This window comes from Hyla sarda, chromosome 2 (assembly GCF_029499605.1).
Source record: "Hyla sarda isolate aHylSar1 chromosome 2, aHylSar1.hap1, whole genome shotgun sequence".
Taxonomy (NCBI): Eukaryota; Metazoa; Chordata; class Amphibia; order Anura; family Hylidae; genus Hyla; species Hyla sarda.
The window spans coordinates 56,768,606-56,789,388 of record NC_079190.1 but is presented as its reverse complement, the minus strand read 5'-3'; the positions used below and the strand labels follow the sequence as shown (position 1 = coordinate 56,789,388).

The following is a 20,783-nucleotide window of genomic DNA, read 5'->3' as shown; positions in this document are numbered from 1 at the left end:
ATAAGTTGCCTGATAGCGCGGGGTCCTGCCGCTGGGGACCCCCGCGATCTCGCACGCAGCACCCCGCTCTCATCAGGCCCCGGAGCCAACATCGTTCCGGGTCTGATGACTGCCGATCACAGGGCCAGAGTATCGTGACGTCACGCCTCCGCCCCCATGTGACGTAACACTCCCCCCCTCAATGTAAGTCTATGGCAGGGGGCAAGACGGCTGTCTCGCCCCCTGCCATTGACTTGCATTGAGGGGTGGAGCGTGACAACACACAGGGGCGGAGCTGTGATGTCACGATCACCGGCCCCGTCATCAGACCCGGAGCTGATGTTCGCTGCGGGGCCTGATGAGAGCGGGGTGCTGCGTGCGAGATCGCGGGGGTCCCCATTGGCGGGACCCCAAGCAATCAGGCAACTTATCTTCTATCCTTTAGATAGGGGATAAGTTGTCATCACAGTAGTACCCCTTTGAGCCCATGATACCAAGTTATTATACTGTTAAAGGGGTACTCCGGCGCTTAGACATCTTATCCCTTATCAGCGGCGGGACCCCCGTGATCTTGCACGCCGCACCCCATTTATAATCAGTCCCCGGAGCGTGTTCGCTCCGGGTCTGATTACTGTCGATCACGGGCCGGAGCGTTGTGACGTCAAGGCTCCTCCCCGTGTGATGGCCCCCCCCTTCCTCAGCGGTCATGCCCCCTCCCATAGACTTGCATTGAGGGGGTTGGGCATGATGTCATGAGGAGGCGGGACTATGACTTCACATGCTCCCGGCGCTGGCTCCAGCGTTCGGAACAGTTTTTTTTCCAAACGCTGAATAGTGGAGTACCCCTTTAATGATCAGTGGGGATCAGTTCAACTGTTGGGACCACCCAGCTAGGCAGGGAATAACTAAATGGGATGCAGCCCAAACTTTAATTTCTGGATCACTGGAGGTCCTAAAGGTTGGACCCCCGCTAATCAGTCATATGCCATCACTTTTAAAAAATAGGGGTACCCAGTAAAGGCTGTGTATCAACCTAATATAATGTTATTTAAAGGGGTATTTCAGGGATTTTCATGCAGATGGTAAAAAAAAACACACTCCATTCTTTGCTGTGCAGCTCTTTCAGGTTTGGGATCAGCACATGGTATCGGTCTCTTGGCCAATCAGCAGTCACCATGGCCTCCTTCCTAAGCTACTGATTGGCCCAGTAGCCAAAAACCATCTGCTGATCCCAAAGCTGAAAGTGCTACTCTTTATGTTTTTACCACCCGCATGAGCACCAATTATGGGGAAAAAACCTATACAAATATAAATATATAATTATTATTATTATAATTTTTTCTGATTCTCCCCCCCCCCCCCCCCATTGTTTCCTGCAGCTTAATAATCCTTGTCAGTTAGTAGATAGTAATAACATGTACATGTCATATTCTGGTGTTTTCTAGTCTTTAGATGTACACAAAAAGTACACAAAATGTTTTCTATTCAGTTAGGCTGCATTCACACTACGTTTTTACATTACGGGTGCCGGATCCGGCTGGGGGAGGGGCAAACCGGGCTCTCCCGTACCCCAGCCGGACCAGTGCTGTAATCCATTTACTTTAATGAGCCGACCAGAGTCAAACGGTGACTCCGGTCGGCTCATTTTTGACCCGTATGCGATTTCCTGACCGGATCTAAAACTGTAGTATACTACGGTTTTAGGTCCGGTCACAAAACCGGATACGGGTCAAAAATGAGCCGACCGGAGTCACCGTTTGACTCTGGTCGGCTCATTAAAGTAAATGGATTTCAGCACTGGTCCGGCTGGGGTACAGGAGAGCCTGGTTTGCCCCTCCCCCAGCTGGATCCGGCATTCGTAATGTAAAAAGGAAGTGTGAATGCCGCCTTAGAGCTAGAAAGATCTTAAGTCTAATTTAACAGTTTATAAACCTTTGTTTAAATAAAACTGAAACCCTCCTTTATGCTGTCACATGGATAGATATGTATAGTATATACTGGTCCATAATTTTATTTGTGTTTACTGTGACATACATAGTGAAAAACAAAATACTCCAGATAGGGCCTCTAACCTGAGCTGGTTCACATACCTAGACATGCCTTCCTGTACATTCTCCCTTCATTTATATAAGCATGGGGGGGGGGGGGGGTAAAACTCTCTCATTTATATGTTTTATACATTGCCTGGTCTGTGAAGAGTAGAAGTCTTGATATCGTTGTGTATTTCTAGTTTTTTTTTTTACAGATTCTTCTGGGAAGAAACGCAGCTATATTAGTTCACACAGAGCTTAATTCGGGGAGCTCCGTCACAAGTTCTGTTTATTTTGTAGAATCTTAGTGGACAAAAAATACTTCAAGCTGTTATTGTTTTTTGATTATTTTTTTTAAATCAACGGACACCAGACGGAAACCTTGTTTAAAGGACCATCCAGCTCTGTTTTGTGACACCAAACGGAGTCTGCGTCAGGACTCTGAGCCTCAAAGGGTTATTCCTGCATTAAGACACTTATCCCGTATCCTGTGAATGGAGGATACATCTTTGTTTGCAGGGTAAACGACCAGTGGGACCCCAACAATCTCCATAATATGGCTCCAGTTCTCCCCGCTGCACGGAGTACACCACTCCATGCAGCTGATATAGCTGGGACTCCATTCTGGAGATCATGGGTGACCCCCCTGTAATCAAATACTTATTCCCCACACTGTAAATAGGGAATATGGGGGAGATTTAGCAAAATCCGTCCAGAGGAAAAGTTGTTTAGTTGCCTGTTGCAACCAGTCAGATTGCTTATTTAATTTTGCAGAGGCCTTGGTAAAAATGAAAGAAGGAATCTCATTGGTTGCAAGGGGCAGCTGCACAACTTTTCCTCTTCACAGGTTTTGATAAATCTCCCCTATGTGTTTAAGTGCTGGAATACCCCTTTTTTTTTTTTTATCAAATTGTGGCAGAAAGTAAAAAAGATTTCTAAATTACTTTTATTACAAAATCTTAATCCTTTCAGTACTTCTGCTGCTGTATACTACAGAGGAAGTTATTTTGTTTTTGAATTTCCTTTCTGTCTGACCACAGTGCTCTCTGCTGACACCTATGTCTATTTTAGGAAGTGTTCAGAGTAGGAGCAAACCTATCCTGCTCTGGACAGTTCCTAAAATGGAAAGGGGTGTCAGCAGAGAGCACTGTGGTCAGATAGAAAGGAAATTCAAAAATAAAAGAACTTCCTCTGTAGAATACAGCAGCTGATAAGTACTGAAAGGATTAAGATTTTTTTAATAGAAGTAATTTACAAATCTGTTTAACTTTCTGGCACCAGTTGATTTAAAAGAAAAATGTTTTCTAGTGGAGTACCCCTTTGAAAGAAACTAGACCTTTTCATGCATCATAATCGTTTTGCTTTTTATACAGAACTAAAGTGCCTGGATGCAGTTCTGCTTTTCGTGCTGAAAAGCTCAATATAAAAGAACTTTAGGATTGTTTCCTCTAATAACTTTTCATCCCCTTTAGTCTGAGAGCAGTAGAGACAGTTATATAAATAACCTGTCTCCCTCGGCTGAGCAATGTACAACAGTAGTTATTTTATGTAAAGCCCTCCAGCATCAGACTTCAAAACCACCGAGCACAGATGCCATTTGAGAAATTGCCTGGGACAGTCTGTTTTTATGAATATATACTTGCATGAACTAGCCGAGCAGTACAGTGAAAGCAGAGCTGCTATGATTGATGGCAAGTGGTCTGTGAATTCTAAGGAGTCTTTAGAGCAAAGTGCGGTTTTAATAAAGATCCTGGTTTCTCCATTGTCAACACCCTAAGTCAGTTTACTTCTGCTAACTTCATAATGCATGTTTTAATATTGCAGGTGTTGGAGGCGCACTGGAAAATGATGATCCCTCAAAAATGGTTATGGTTCTGGCGGCTACCAATTTCCCCTGGGACATCGATGAGGCTTTACGGAGGAGATTAGAAAAGAGGATCTATATAGCATTACCTACAGGTACTGAGATACTCATAAATAACACTCGGGCAGTGGCAACTGTCATAAAGTACAACGAAAGTCTCAAATCTGAAGAATCTATACATGATACATATAGCTAGAGGTGATCTCTACATCCAGGAGGCGTGCTGGTATATGCTTAGGGCAAATCTGAAAGCCAAATGCGCCATCAGTGTTCCCTTCTAATGCATGTGTATCAGCCCTTCAATCTTATTATGTTATTATATAGCATTCCCATTCATAAGGAAGGGAGTTGCATTAAATATTTGAGAGATTGCAGATTTTGCCAGTATGCATATCAATGTAAGATCAAAAGCCATTATTTATCTTTTTTTTAATGTCACCCTTGCAAAGCCTAACTGTCTTGTCCACAGTGCTCTCTGCTGACACCTCTGTCCGTGTCAGGAACTGTCCAGAGCAGAATAGGTTTGCTATGGGGATTTTCTCCTGCTCTGGACAGTTCCTGATACAGGCATCAGGTGTCAGCAGAGAGCACTGTGGACAAGACAAAAAAAGAAATTCAAAAAGAAAATAATTTCCTCTGTAGTATACAGCTGCTAAAAAGTACTGGAAGGGTAAAGATTTTTAAATAGAAGTAATTTACAAATCTGTTTCACTTTCTGGCACCAGTTGATTTAAAAAATAAAATAAAAAATGTTTTCCACCTGAGTACCCCTTTAACCTGTTAAGGACCCATGACGTACCGGTACAACATGAGGCCCTGGTAGTTAAGGACCCATGACATACATGGGAATTTCTGTCCCCGCCGCGTGCAGGGCGGGGACCAGACCGGGGTGACTGCTGATATCGATCAGCAGGCACCCCGCGCAAAAGCCCAGGGGGTCATCAGACCCACCCATGTCAGCGATTGCCGCAAATCGCCGGTGAATTCACACCGGCGATTTGCGACAATTACGGGTCTATGGTGACCCGGAAAATAAGGGGGATCGGGGTTGTCCAAGACACCCACGATCCTCCTGAAGGGATAGGAGTGAGGTGGCAGGGGTGCCACCCCTCCTATCCCTGCTATTGGTCATCTAGAAGCGACAACCAATAGCAGATCGGGGGCGGGGGGGTTAACTTTCGGTTTCCCCATTCTGCCCACCCACAGTAGGCTGGGCAGTACGGGGAAACTGACGTGGACCGGCGCCAAAGGTCCACTTACCCATCGGTGGCGGCAGCGGGCGGTCATCGGCGGCAGCAGAGGACGGTGATGCGGCTCCCTGGATCCTACGGAAGCCGGTGAGTTGCCTAGCAACATCTAGAGGGCTACAGTTTGAGACCACTATACAGTGGTCTCTAAACTCTAGACCTCCAGCTGTTGTATAACTACATCTCCCAGCATGCCCTTTGGCGATCAGTACATGCTGGGAGTTGTAGTTTTGCAACAGCTGGTGGCACACTGGTTGGAAAATACTGATTAAGGTAACAGAACCTAACTGAAGGATTTCCAACCAGTGTGCCTCCAGCTGTTGCAAAAGTACAACTCCCAGCATACACAGTCTGTCAGTACATGCTGGGAGTTGTAGTTTTGAAACAGCTGGAGGTTCCCCCTCCCCCCCCCCCCCCATGTGAATGTACAGGGTACATTCACACGGGCGGGTTTACAGTAAGTTTCCTGCTTGAAGTTTGAGCTGCAGCAAATTTTTCACCGCAGCGCACACTCCTAGCGGGAAACTCACTGTAAATCTCCGCCCGTGCGAATGTACCCTAAAAACTCTACACTACACTAACACAAAATAAAGGGTAAAACACTAGATATACACCCCCTTACACTGCCCCCCCCCCCAATAAAAATGAAAAAGTATTGTACGGCAGTGTTTCCAAAACTGAGCCTCCAGCTGTTGCAAAACAACAACTCCCAGCATTTCCGGACAGCCACTGACTGTCCAGGCATGCTGGGAGTTTAGCAACAGCTGGAAGCACCCTGTTTGGGAATCACTGGCGTAGAATACCCCTATGTCCACCCCTATGCAATCCCTAATTTAGTCCTCAAATGCGCATGGTGCTATCTCACTTCGGAGCCCTGTCGTATTTCAAGGAAACAGTTTAGGGCCACATAGGGGGTATTTCCGTACTCGGGAGAAATTGCACTACAAATATTGGGGGGCTTTTTCTCCTTTTACCCCTTATGAAAAGGAAAAGTTGGGGGCTACACCAGCCTGTTAGTGTAAAAAAATTTAAAAGGAAAAATTTGTGGGCATAAAATGCTCTGCGGACGCACAACAAGGCTCAGGAGTGAAAGCGCACTATGTACATTTGAGGCCTACACTGGTGATTTGCACAGGGGTGGCTGATTTTACAGCGGTTTTGACATAAACGCAAAAAAATGAATACCCACATGTGACCCCATTTTGGAAACTACACCCCTCATGGAACGTATAGTAAGCCTTTACACCCACAGGTGTTTGACAAATTTTCATTAAAGTTGGATGGGAAAATGAAAAAAAATGTCACTAAAATGCTGGTGTTACCCTAAATTTTTCATTTTCACATGGAAAAATAGGAAAAAAGCCCCCCAAAATTTAACCCTATGCTCAGAAGAGAAGGAGCGCCCTTGGGCTTTTGAAGAGAAAATTTGTCCGGAATTGAAGGCTAAGTGTGTTTACAAAGCCCCCATGGTGCCAGAACAATGGACTCTCCCCCACATGTGACCCCATTTTGGAAACTACACCCCTAATGTAATGTAATGTAATGTAATAAGGGGTACAGTGAGCATTTACGCCCCACAGGTTTCTGACAGATTTTTGGAACAGTGGTCCGTGAAAATGAAAAATTTAATTTTTCATTTGCACAGCCCACTGTTCCAAAGATCTGTCAAACACCAGTGGGGTGTAAATACTCACTGCACCCCTTTTTAAATTATGTAAGGATTGTAGTTTCCAAAATGGGGTCACAAGTGGGGGGGGGGGGGGGGAGGGTCCACTGTTCTGGAAAAAGGGGGGTTTTGTAAACGCACATGGCCCCTGACTTCCATTCCAAGCAAATTCTCTTTCCAAAAGCTTAATGGCGCTCCTCCTCTTCTGAGTAGTGTAGTGCACCAGCAGAGCACTTGACATCCACACATGGGGTATTTCCATACTCAGAAGAGATGGGGTTACAAATTTTGGGGGTAATTTTCTCCTATTACCCCTTGTAAAAATCAAAAATTTTGTGAAAAAACAGTATTTTTGTAACAATTTTTTTTTTTCATTTGCACATCCAACTTTAACAAAACGTTGTCAAACATCTGTGAGGTGTAAAGGCTCACTGTACTCCTTGTTACATTCCTTGAGGGGTGTAGTTTCCAAAATAGCAGGCCATGTGGTTGCTTTTCTTTTTTTTGCTGTTCTGGCCCAATAGGAGCTTCCTAAATGCGACATGCCCCCCAAAACCATTTTAGCAAAATTTGCTTTCCAAAAGCCAAATGTGACTCCTCTTCTGAGCATTGTAGTTCTCCAGCATAGCACTTGACATACACACATGGGGTATGTCCATACTCAGAAGAAATGGGGTTACAATTTTTTTTTTTGGGGGGGGGGGGCATTTTCTCCTATTACCCCTTGTAAAAATAAAAAATTTGGGGGAAAACTAGCATTTTAGTGAAAAAAAAAAAAAAAATCATTTACACATCCAACTTTGCTCTCCAAAATCCCACTGTTGCTCCTTCCCTTCTGTGCCCTCTAGTGCACCCACAGAGCACTTGACATACACATATGAGATATTTTCTTACTTGAGAGAAATGGGGTTACACATTTTAGGAAGATTTCTCTCCTTTTACCTCTTGTAAAAATAAAAAAAAACGGGGTCTAGAAGGAGCCAGTGTAAAAAAGGAAGATTTTGAATTTTCTCCTTCTCCTGCAATTCCTGTGAAACACCTAAAGGTTTGAATGTCATTTTGAATACTTTGAGGGGTGCAGTTTTTATAATGGGGTCATTTGTGGGGTATTTCTAATTTGAAGGCCCTTCAAATCCACTTCAAAACTGAACTGGTCCCTGAAAAATTTCAATTTAGAAAATTTGGTGAAAAATTGGAAAATTGCTGCTGAACTTTGAAGCCCTCTGATGTCTTCCAAAAGTAAAAACTTGTCAACTTGTTGATGCAAACATAAAGTAGACATATTGTATATGTGAATCAATATATAATTTATTTGGAATGTCTATTTTCCTTATAAGCAGAAAGCTTCAAAGTAAAAAAAAATGCAAAATGTTTAATTTTTTTCATCAAATTTTACCACTAACCTAAAGTAGAATATGTCACGAAAAAACAATCTCGAAATCAGAATGAAAGGTAAAAGCATCCCAGAGTTATTAATGCTTAAAGTGACAGTGGTCAGATGTGCAAAAAATGGCTGGGTCCTACACTGAAAATTGGCTGGGTCCTTAAGGGGTTAAAGTTAGCCTTTTGCACGGGGGACATAAAAAAAGTTAAATAAATAACAATGGCGTTTGATCTAAAAAGCAGCTTATTTAATTCCAGCCTTAAAGGGGTACTCCGCCTCAAGACATGTTATCCCCTATCCAAAGAATGAGGGATAAGATGTCTGATTGCGGCGGTCTCGCCGCTGGGGACCCCCGCAATCTCCCTGCTGCACCCAGCATTCGTTTAAAGCGTCGGGTGCAGCGCCAGAAGCTCGTGACGTTACGGTCACGCCCCACTTGTGACGTCACGGCCACGCCCCCTCAATGTAAGTCTATGCTTGCATTGAGGTGGCGTGGCCGTGACATCACGAGCAGGGCGTGACCGTGACTTCACAAGCCTCCGCCCAGCATCTCCAGTCATCCGGCACTGAGCGAAGTTCGCTCGGTGCACCGGATATCTGGGGTGCCGCATGCAATATCACGGGGGTCCCCCAGGACCCACGCGATCAGACATCTTATCCCCTATCTTTTAAGTAGCTGTTGGCCGCTTGATTATTGGACTGGCAAGTTACCTCTGCCGACCTACGCGTGAAAGTTTGGCACTGCAGAATGTTCATGTGTCCTCTCTGGGGAGGGGAGGGGTAAGCCACCACCAGACATCTCCAGTCAGGCAGTTAAAATTCAACAAATCCAACCCTTCTCTCCATCAACAAAGTCTATCAAGAAAAGTCAGGAGGCCGCCATACATTTAGAGCAGTCGTCTCCAAACTGTGGAGACTGTTGCAAAACAACAACTGCTCGCATACCCGGACAGCATGCTTTGAGGGAGTTGTAGTTTTGCAACCACTGGAGGTCCAACTCCAGTTTGGAGACCTACTGTATGCTACAGACAGTGGCCCAAACAACAAGAAGTATACGGTGTATTGGCATCTTAGAGGTAAACTTTATGGATGGCCACAGCGTTTCCCAGTAACAGCCGGTCACCAGTAGTTTCAGAAATTGTACCTGCTGCTATCAGTTGATCACCCAGCTGCCATCATCTCAAGAGTTTGCTATAGGAATTAAGTAAAAGTTGAAGGCAGTGATCAGATTACATGGGTCCAACGCATTTTGAACACAGGGGCATAAGGGTTATTGTCTTATGTGGATGATTTGAATGCAGCTGCAATGCAGTTAAAAAACACATGGGAATGTTGTATGACCCAATTTTGGATTGATTAGTAATGACCATGCGGATTTGCAGGCATCTTACCTGCATAACTGTATGGCCAGGGTGTCTATACACATATATATATATATATATATATATATATCAAGAGTCACACGACTTTGCAACAAAACTGTACAGCTATTATCAGTCCAGTGGTTCCCAACCAGGGTGCCCCCAGCTGTTGCAAAACTACAACTCCCAGAAGGCTGTCCGGGCATACTGGGAGTTGTAGTTTTGCAACAACTTGAGGCACCCTGGTTGGGAAACACTGTATCAGTCAATAGAAGATTATGCAAAACGGCATGCTTCTTTAAAGGGGTACTCCGGTGGAAAACTTTTTTTTTTTTTTTTTAATGAACTGGTGCCAGAAAGTTAAACAGATTTGTAAATTACTTCTATTAAAAAATCTTAATTCTTTTAGTACTTTTTAGCAGCTGTATGCTACAGAGGAAATTCTTTAGTTTTTGAATTTCTTTTTTGTCTTGTCCACAGTGCTCTCTGCTGACACCTCTGTCCGCGTCAGGAACTGTCCAGAGTAGAGTAGGTTTGCTATGGGGATTTTCTCCTGCTCAGGATTGTTCCTGATACGGGCATCAGGTGTCAGCAGAGAGCACTGTGGACAAGACAAAAAAAAAGAAATAAAAAAAAAAATAGATTTTCCTCTGTAGCAAACAGCTGCTAAAAAGTACTGAAAGGATTAAGATTTTTTAATAGAAGTAATTTACAAATCTGTTTAACTTTCTGGTACCAGTTCATTTAAAAAAAAAAGTTTTCCACCAGAGTACCCCTTTAAATGTGTTGTGTCTGCATCTTTGGCTGTCTGTATTTTGCACTGGTATTTGTTGGGAAATACCAGTGCAAAATACAGACTGGTGCCAGAAAGTTAAACAGATTTGTAAATTACTTCTATAAAAAAAAAATCTTAATCCTTTTGGTACTTTTTAGGGGCTGTATACTACAGAGGGAATGCTTTTTTCTTTTTGGATTTCTCTTCTGTCATGACCACAGTGCTCTCTGCTGACATCTCTGTCCATTTTAGGAACTGTACAGAGCAGCATATGTTTGCTATGGGGATTTTCTCCTGCTCTGGACAGTTCCTAAAATGGACAGCAGAGAACACTGTGGTTGTAACATAAGAGAAATCCCCCAATAAAGCATTTCCTCTGTAGTATACAGCCCCTAAAAAGTACTGGAAGGATTAAGATTTTTTAATAGAAGTAATTTCAAATCTGTTTAACTTTCTGGCACCACTTGGTTTATTTTCACCGGAGTACCCCTTAACAGTTTCATTTTGATAGTACGTGTAGCAATTGCTGGGGAGTTGTGTGCTGCATGACAATACTGCACACAGTTTTACAGCAAATTGTCATAGTTTTGTGATGCAGTTTTCTGCCATGGGCCATGTACAGGTGAAATACACTGAAACATATCCCTCAATGTACAGCATTCACACAACCTGACTGTATAATCCCACCCATCACCTGTCACTCCCATTGTTAAAATTAAGTCCTGCCCATCTGACCGATTCCCTGAATTGTCAGATAAACTATAAACCCTCATATTTCAGGAGCGGGAGTACATATAAAGAAACTGTAAAAATATGTGTGATCGTAATTTTTGGTATTCCGCCCCCCCCCCCCCCCTCCTCTGGATCATGCTCCACCCACTCAGGTTCCACACCAAGCATTACACAGTGGCCCGACAGTTTTTCCTCGGGTTGTGCGCCCAAATTGTGTCACATGCTGCATGCAACACATTTTGCGACAGTCTGCACCCCAAAAAAATCCAAGGCTTCTCAAAACCCTCCAATTTAAAAATAAAAAATAAAATGTTGGTGTGTCCCCAACAGTTTCTTTTAAAAAAAAACAACTTATTTACTAATGTTCCCACACAAAATGTGGTGGATTTCAGCTTTAGAAAACCCGACAGCTCAGAGCAGGTGTAAAAAAAAGAAAAATGTAGGAAAAAGTGCAAAACTCAGGGAAAATACCTGTCGGGAATCAAAACCCACAAGGAAAACTACACTCCACTCTTAGTAAATCAGGGCCAGTGGATCAGTTTTTCCAGGAGTATTTCTTTAAAGGGGTACTCCGCTGCTCAGCATTTGTAACAAACTCTTCCGAACGCTGGGAGCCGGCGCCGGGAGCTCGTGATGCCATAGCCACGCCCCCTCATGATGTCACGTCCCACCCCCTCAATGTAAGTCTATGGGAGTCCCATAGACTTGCATTGAGGGGGTGGGGCGTGGTGTCATGAGGGGGCAGGGCTATGACGTCACGAGCTCCTGGCTCCAGTGTTCAGTACAGTTTGTTCCAAATGCTGAGCAGCGGAGTACCCCTTTAGGCCATTATGTAATGTGTTTCTAGATTCCTTAGTCACAGGTCTGTATCCTTCCCCTCAGACTTTAAGACTTTTTCAGCAGATTAATCCCTCATGTCAGTCTGCCGGGTGCTGCTCGCTGATATTTGTTTTTTACTTTTTTTGTATCCAAGTTCAACGGTGATGAATATGAAAAACATATAAATGTTGCATTACCGGCTCCTGTTTTGTTAAAAATTTGTACCAAAAATTTCTAATAAGGGTTATTGTTGTGTCCATGACTGCGTGATCATTATGGATTGGAGAGAGTATTTGTATTTAACTATACACTTCTAGGTGGATGATGTCAACTGCAGATTAATGTGATTAAAGGAGTCGCCTCCATATCTGACGCAGCCATCACTGCAGGGAGCCGCTCCGCAGCAATACATTTCTATTCCGAATGGATATTTGTAAGACGTGTATTTGATGCTGGCTGCTTTACAGACAACAGGGGAGACTATTAACTCAGCCTGTGTCCTGGACAAATTAAAATACTAAAATGAGACAGCTTGTTTTAGTTTCATAAAAGCCTGTACTAGCTTAGGGGTTTGGTGTTTTATTTGTCAACTTTTTTTCTTTAAGGAAAAAGACAAAGTGTTACTGTGAAGACTAAATCCATCATCTTCATTAATACATACATTGCACCTTTAAGAATGGCGTAGCGAACCAAAATTAAAGGGGTACTCCGGTGGAAAACTTTTTTTATTATAAATCAACTGGTGCCAGAAAGTTAAACAAATTTGTAAATTACTTCTATTAAAAAATCTTAATCCTTCCAGTACTTATTAGCTGCTGAATACTACAGAGGAAATTATTTTCTTTTTGGACCACAGTGCTCTCTGCTGACATCATGAGCACAGTGCTCTCTGCTGACATCATGACCACAGTGCTCTCTGCTGACATCATGACCACAGTGCTCTCTGCTGACATCATGAGCACAGTGCTCTCTGCTGACATCATGACCACAGTGCTCTCTGCTGACATCATGACCACAGTGCTCTCTGCTGACATCATGACCACAGTGCTCTCTGCTGACATCTCTGTCCATTTTAGGAACTGTCCAGAGCAGCATATGTTTGCTATGGGGATTTTCTCCTACTCTGGATAGTTCTTAAAATGGACAGAGATGTCAGCAGAGAGCACTGTGCTCGTGATGTCAGCAGAGAGCTCTGTGTTCCAAAAAGAAAATAATTTCCTCTGTAGTATTCAGCAGCTAATAAGTACTGAAAGGATTAAGATTTTTTAATAGAAGTCATTTACAAATCTGTTTTAATTTTCTGGCACCAATTGATTTAGAAAAAAAAAAGTTTTCCACCGGAGTACCCCCATTAAAGCGTCACTTCAGGTTGTCCAAACATGTCAAAAGTTTAGATTGCACCAGATCTTAATCCTGAGCGCTCTTCGCTCCCTGGCTGGCCACTTCATCTGAGCTTTTCACTCCATAGACTTATACAGTAAAAGGATTGGGTTTGAGTGACAGCCAGGGAGTGAGGCACACGCTGCCCCGCCCTTCACTCGGCTGTAACTTGTGAAGAGTGAGACACAATGCAATCTAAACTTTTGACAAGTCTGGACAACATGTCAAAAGTTTATTTAAATGAAAGTGACACTAAATGTGGTGTTCAGTGGTAAGAAAAAAGGTTTTTTATATGCCCGGGGGTAATGTGAAAATAATAAAGAAGCTATACTCACCTTTCCTGAGCCCCTTCAGCTGACACTCCTGGTCCTTCTCATCACTGCTACTTCCTTGTTCCTGGTGAGGTGTCGTCCCTGCAGGAAGTGCCTGTTCAACCAATCACTGACTGAGGCGAGACACCAGCATGTTTCTGTGCCAACAGCATGTCACTAGGAAAGGTAGCAGTGAAGCGTGAAGACCAGGCGTGTCGGTGCAGCAGTTGTGGGGAACTCTGGGTAGGTGAATATAGCGTCTCTATAATTTTTACACTACCCCCAGACATACACAAAAAGTGTACCTGTTACTTCATTTTCTGCCATTCTTCCATTTGGGCGGTGAGAGACGCGGTCTATTGTAGGCTATTGGGCTGCTGAGGCATAGCTGTAGGCTATTGGGCTGCTGTGTATTAAACTCACAGGGTGTTGTATGTTTGCCTCGGCAACCCAACATCTCGGCATAGACCGCAGAACGGGCAGGAGATGAGGTTTGCAATTACCAGTGTATAAATTTACTTGCGCCATCTTGATCCTTGATGCATTAAGATATTTTTTACTGCATTCCTGTAAAATTATCTTAACCTAATTTGAACATTACTCCTCAATGACTGGTACCAACGATGCTTTAAAAAGAAATAATAATATAACAATAATATACATTTCTGGTGCATTGTGAATATCCCAACATCTTAAAGGGGTACTCCACTGCCCAAGCGCTCGGAACTAAATGTTCCAAACACTGGGTGCAGGCTTCCGGGGTGACCATGCGCCCTCGTGACATCACACCACGCCCCCTCAATGCAAGTCTATGGGAGGGGGCGTGGCGGCTGCTACACCCCCTCCCATACACTTGCATTGACGGGGCGTGCGCATGACGTCTTGAGGGGTGTGATGACCCCCGAAGTCCAAACCCAGTGTTCGGAACATTTAGTTCCAAACGCTGGGGAAGGGGAGTACGCCTTTAACACAATTAAAATAACCATGGCTACATCTCTACGAGTCCTGATTGACAGTTGTCATGACTACTTCACTCTTGAGAAAAGAGGTCTTCCAGATACAGCTTTTCCATTTGCATATATAAAGCTTTCTTTTACCATATGTGATGTAGCTGCTGATTTTGTTTGCTGTGACTTCCTGCTGTGATAGAGAATGTTTAATATTGTGTTATGGACTACGACCAATGGTGAGGCCCACAAATCCTGGCTTGGGGTTCCTCTAGAAACAGATCAAGATGCCCAACACTAACTATGCTGACACCTAATAGTAGTGGTCCACAGAGTCTACGGAAAGAGTATGAATAACCTCTTCCTTCTAGAAGTCATGCAGGTAGCAATACCCTAAAGTTGTATCGACATACATTTCAGGGCTGCATATAACTTTTCATCCCTTGATATTTTATGAAAAGTTTCCTTTCCTGCCTTAACACTAAAACATTTTTACTGCCTTGTACACTTGGGAGCCACTTCACTTTTTCTTCAGAAACTGATATAAAGAGTAGAAATAACAGGAAGAAAATAATCCAACGGGTCAATTGTTTGCAGGGAATATTGCTAAAAATAAGCACTGTCTACTAATAGAAATATAATGGGAGCACTTGAAATAGAAATGACTTCATACGCAGTAGGTAACTCTCATTCTAGCAACTAAAACGTCTGAAAATTGAGCTTCTCACAAAAGAAGTTCTCTTATGTCTTTCTAGTATTTTTAATATGCATGAATGTGTAATGGGGTGGCAGCCCGCTGGAATGTCGCCGACTCTTTTTTTTCTTTAAACAAATGGCTGTATTAATGTTTTCAGGCAGTAGGCACAGCAAGCTTAACAATTACAGTGCATAAAAGTGGCACATAACACTTGGTGGTTACACTCACATTTAACTTTTATAAGTGTAACTTATCAATTCAGCAGTATCTAAAGGTCCATTTACGTGGAGCGATTATAGGTCAAGAAGGCCAAAATTGCCTTGGGACAATGGGTAATAGGGTCAATGATTAGCTGATACGTAACACTCGTTCAACGGCTGATCGCATTGTTTTGCCTTGCTACAAAGTCATTGTTCATCCACATCTGTCCGTCTAATAGGAGAAATACAGCCTACACGCCCCCTCCCATAGACATGAATTGAGGGGCATGCCGTGACGTAACTAGGGGGCATGGCCGTGATGTCACGTCCCTGTCTAGGAGGCAGCGCCCATCACAGAAAGAGGCGGGACCCCTGCGATCATACATCTTATCCCCTCCTTTCGATAGGGAATAAGATGTATAATGCCGGAATACCCCTTTAAATAGGATGCTGTGGCCCAAATAAGTTCCAACATTTTGAACACATTTTTGGCATTAAGTAAGCCAACTATTCAGTGATAAAAACCTAGTTGATTAGACAGTCTAAAGATGTGCTGACTATCACACAGCCTGGGTCACTGTGATAAATCTGGCACATTTTTTGACTGTTTTACACTGTCCAAGTATTAGATAATTTTTATTTGTCTTCCCCTTTTTCTTTAAAGAGTAGCTCCCACCATCATATATATATATATATATATATATATATATATATATATATATATATATTTCTGTCCCTGCCTATTGCCCATCTATCCCTAACCACCCTTCTGCCTTTAATTTTTTTTTTACTCTCTTAGAAATAACTTTGTCTGCCTGGTACTCGCTCACTTACCAGGAAGACTTCCCCAGCAGGCGTGACGTCACTGATGCCTGCTGGGGCTGACTTTTGCCCTTAGTTCACCTATACAGGGTGCCTCCAGCTGTTTCACCACTACAACTTCCAGCTTGCCCTGACATCTATTGGCTGTCATGACATGCTGGGAGTTGTAGTGGTGAAACAACTAGAGGCACCCTGTGTTGAAAACAATCTTTGCAACGGTCACGGTGCCACCTGCCCCCCCCCCCATGCACAATGTACAAGACAGCAGCAGCTCCCGCTCCCCTCCCCCCTATCCCATGCAACTCCCTATAAAACATTTACAAAGCAGCAGCGCCCTCTCCCCCTATCCCATACAACAAGACAGCAGCAAGCACTGCACGCTGCCGTGCGTATAAGTCTGGAGGCGGGGCCGGCGCGAGGCCAGGGAGCCAATGCGCTCAAGCCCTGGCTTTCACAGCGCTCACTCCCGCCTGTCTGATTGACAGGCGGGGAGCGAGCGCAGGCTGAATGAATTAATACCGATGCCCGGCCGGCATCTGTCTGAATTCAAGCATGACGTCACGCCAGCCTGCAGCTGGCCACTAGGAGGGAGACCCCTAGTGGCCAGCTTTCAAATGTAAATTAAAGTATTTTTATTAAAAAAAAAATATATATATACATGTAAATATAAAGTACATACATACACATATTAAGTATAAAGCACTGAAAGGTAGCCTTCCCCAAGGATAGTCCAAGTTTATTTGCCATTTACAGATGTTAATTCATCTGTGATTCCTTTTAAATATTTACCGCCACAGTCCAGAGAGTGAGCCGAACATCATTTTAACATCATTTGGAGCTGTCTAAGATGGTTTTAAAGCAAAAAAAAAAAATAATTCAGTATCTAAACTCTGCTGTTCTCAGGGAAAGAACATAAGTTCCTACATCTTTTTCATTCGAAGGCGCAGATCATTGTAATCAGATCATTGTAATTCAGCGATGTCTGGTCCCGGTGACTGCGCTGTCTAGACTCGCACTACATCAGAATGCAGCAGCCTCACCTCTGCCATTACTGTTTAATCACATATGTCAAACTTTATGGCTGACTGCAATAAGCCAGATTGTAAAGTTAGTTACAAATAGCAATGGTTACATTATTAGGAAATAGAAATATTTGTGCAGAAATGAGGATTCTAACTATAAACCGGACTATATAGGGTTTATCAGCCAAATAAATGCACATGATACCGTGTGCGGAGCCTGAACGGTTGCTCTACGGCTCTGTAGTCTTGTATGTTGAAAGGATGTGGTTTCCTCCAACATACAGTTGCTTCTTGGGATTACTACCTCTATATTATGACATCCGAATGTCACATTTTTTCTGTTAGAGTCTATATAAATGCAATAGAAAAACAAGAAAAAACGAAACTGAGTAAAATAAAACCCTACAGGGCAGCCAATGTGGGCGGTTTAAATAGCAGCCACATTGGTTTTCATTCATCTTAGGAAGAATTAGCCTCTTGTTGTAAGAAAATGTATGTTTATTTTTATGATGCATCCCTATGTATGATGGGCCACTATATATCATCGGTCATGGCGCATATGTTAAATGGGTACTGTCAGAATCAAAAACTTTTGAAATCATGGCTCATAAAAAAGACCACTAGGGGTCCCCATACCATCCAGAACATAATCCTATCCAGCTGCAGCACGATCTTTGTCCCAGCTGAAGCACAGGCTGAGACAAAGTCCATGATGTGGGGGCGGCACTAGCTCTCCTCTGTGCTCACTCCTGTCCTGTCTATCAGACTCCTGTCTGAAAACAGAGAGGAGGTGGCTTACAGAGCAGCCTGCAGGGATTGGATGTGAAGATCCAGTACAGCACAGCAGACTCAAGGAGGAAGTAAATGGAGGGTGAGTGAGAGCTGGCTCAGGGCTTGCCTCCGACACGCTCTTTCCTGAGCAGTGGATGTCAGAATGAGTAAGCAGCAGGAACCGAGGGATTTGTGAGCCAAATACAGACTCTAGAGTCTAGACAGACACATAAAAAGACATGTAAAGTATCTGCATGACGTGAATCACATATAAAAGCATTCTTTTTATTCTGTGATATGACAGATACGCTTTTAATAGAAACCATAAATGTGATGTAAACATATCCTTAGAATTCGTCCTTTACATGTGGAATATTAGGAGGCACTGCATATAGATGTACTTGATCCCCCCCCCCCCTTCTGATCCTTAAAGGGGGGGGGGGGGGGAATCAAGTACATCTATATGCAGTGCCTCCTAATATTCCACATGTAAAGGACGAATTCTAAGGATATGTTTACATCACATTTATGGTTTCTATTAAAAGCGTATCTGTCATATCACAGAATAAAAAGAAGAGGACAGAGTTTTAAATTAGAGGGGAAAGGTTTCTGCAGTAATATCAGGAAGTATTATTAGTAGTGAATGCATGGAATAGCCTTCCTGCAGAAGTGGTCGCTGCAAATACAGATAAGTATAAGGCTATCCTTCATATAAGATAGGGCCAGGGACTATTCATAGTATTCAGATTATTGGGCAGACTAGATGGGCCAAATGGTTCTTATCTGCCGACACATTCTATGTTTCTATGTTAGATCGCAGGGGTCCCTCCGCTGGGGACCCTCACGATCCCCGGGCCGGCAGCGGCGGCATCCGGAACACGAAAACTTGCAACGTTTGTGGCGTCATGCCACGCCCCCTCCATTCATGTCTATGGGAGGGGGGGTAGCGGCCACCACGCCTCCTCTCATAGACTTAAATGGAGGGGCGTGGCAGCTTGCATTGCCAGTCAGTCATCGGGCTTGGAGAGAAGTTCGCTCTCCGCCGTAGCGGAGATTGCGGGGTTCCCCAGCAGCGGGACCCCCGCAATCTAACATCTTATCCCCTATCCTTTGGATAGGAGTTCTCCTTTAATGATCACGGGTTTGTTATTGGGCTACCTGCAGTGATAGAAATGGTGAAACGACCTGGACTACGCCTTGTAAGTTAATGTGACTATAGTGATTATGGGACATGTCGCACTCCTGATACTTATGGTACATCTTCTGCCAGCCAAATGTCTGGTCACAGAACATTACTGAGGACATTATGAATCTCCTATCTCATAATAACCGTCTGGTTCAAGGGCATTGACTACCAGACTGGAATAGAAATATAAGTTATGAGGATTGTCGCTGCTAATGGAACAGTTGTGAGCGCTGTACGGGCTGCATGTAAAGTGGATGTGTTTCCAGCGAGGCCTTGGCTGAAGTCTATGACTTTTCAAGCTTTTCCTGGAAAGTGATGTCATTAGATCAGATTTATTCATACATGTATTTTATGCTGCCCGCTGCTGTGAAAACGTATTACTTACTTAACACAAAGAAAAGTGCATTACAAAGAACATTGAGAGAGTTTTTCAAGGTCTTCACGGCTGACTTTCAAAAGAAAAAAAATATGTATTTTCAGGGGAATTGCTGAGAAGTGTATATGATGTTTTAACAGGAATAGGCTATGTTTCAAAGAGTGATACTTTCTTAGCAATACATTTTATTCTTCAAAAATCTTACGTTCCTTCCTTTTCTTCACTTCCTTTATTTTTATATATAGCACACACACATTCCGCAGTGATGTACAGTTAAACAATTAAACTGTTCCCTGTGCCCATTGGGGCTTACAATCTAAATTCCAAAATTACCTATCAGTATGCTTTGGGGTATGGCAGGAAACTGGAGTATGCGTATTCCCTTCTTCGACATTTGCTTTACCTGATCTTGTTGGTACTTTTAGTCTTTCTTGCTATGTGTATAGATGATTATGACTATTATTAGAAGGCAAAGAATATGTTAGTAGAATATGTCTAGACCAGTGTTTCCCAAACAGGGAGCCCTTAGCTGTTGCTAGACTACAACTCCCAGCATTCCCAGACAGCCTTCGGCTGTCTGGGAATGCTGGGAGTTGTAGTTTAGCAACAGCTGAGGCTCCCTGTTTGGGAGCACTGGTCTGGACCCAAACATATGTAACCGAAAAATTCAAGTTCTATCTGTATACGTATAAGAGGCGGTACATTACCATGCATTTTCCATTAACCAGTACAGAGAGCCGGTCCACCCATGTCTTACCTGGTCACCTATTTATTTCAATGGTTGAAACTAGAGATGAGCGAACTTACCGTAAATTTGATTCGTCACAAACTTTTCGGCTCGGCAGTTGAGGACTTATCCTGCATAAATTAGTTCAGCTTTCAGGAGTTCCGGTGGGCTGGAAAAGATGGATACAGTCCTAGGAAAGAGTCTCTCCTAGGAGTGTATCCACCTTTTCCAGCCCACGGGAGCACCTGAAAGCTGAACTAATTTATGCAGGATAAATCATCAACTGCTGAGCCGAGAAGTTCCTGACGAATCGAATTTACTGTAAGTTCGCTCATCTCTAGTTGAAACATAAGGCTGGGTTCACGTTCACACTTTGTATTTGAGTCAGTAGTTTAGCCTAAAGCAGGAGTCCAAAGTAGGACAATATTTTCATTTTAGTTTCCTGTGTTGGCTCAACTTATAGCCAAAAATGCCAAAATGAGCCCCA

At 43.4% G+C, this 20,783-nt stretch overlaps 1 protein-coding gene across 1 annotated transcript in view; it reads left to right on the top strand.

Moving 5' to 3' along the window:
- Positions 1-20,783, top strand: part of KATNAL1 (katanin catalytic subunit A1 like 1) — a 103,533-nt gene that overhangs the window by 75,823 nt on the left and 6,927 nt on the right. The window contains exon 10 of the mRNA XM_056561851.1: positions 3,834-3,968. Coding sequence (XP_056417826.1) covers positions 3,834-3,968 — 135 coding nt within the window. The remainder of the gene's footprint in view (positions 1-3,833; positions 3,969-20,783) is intronic.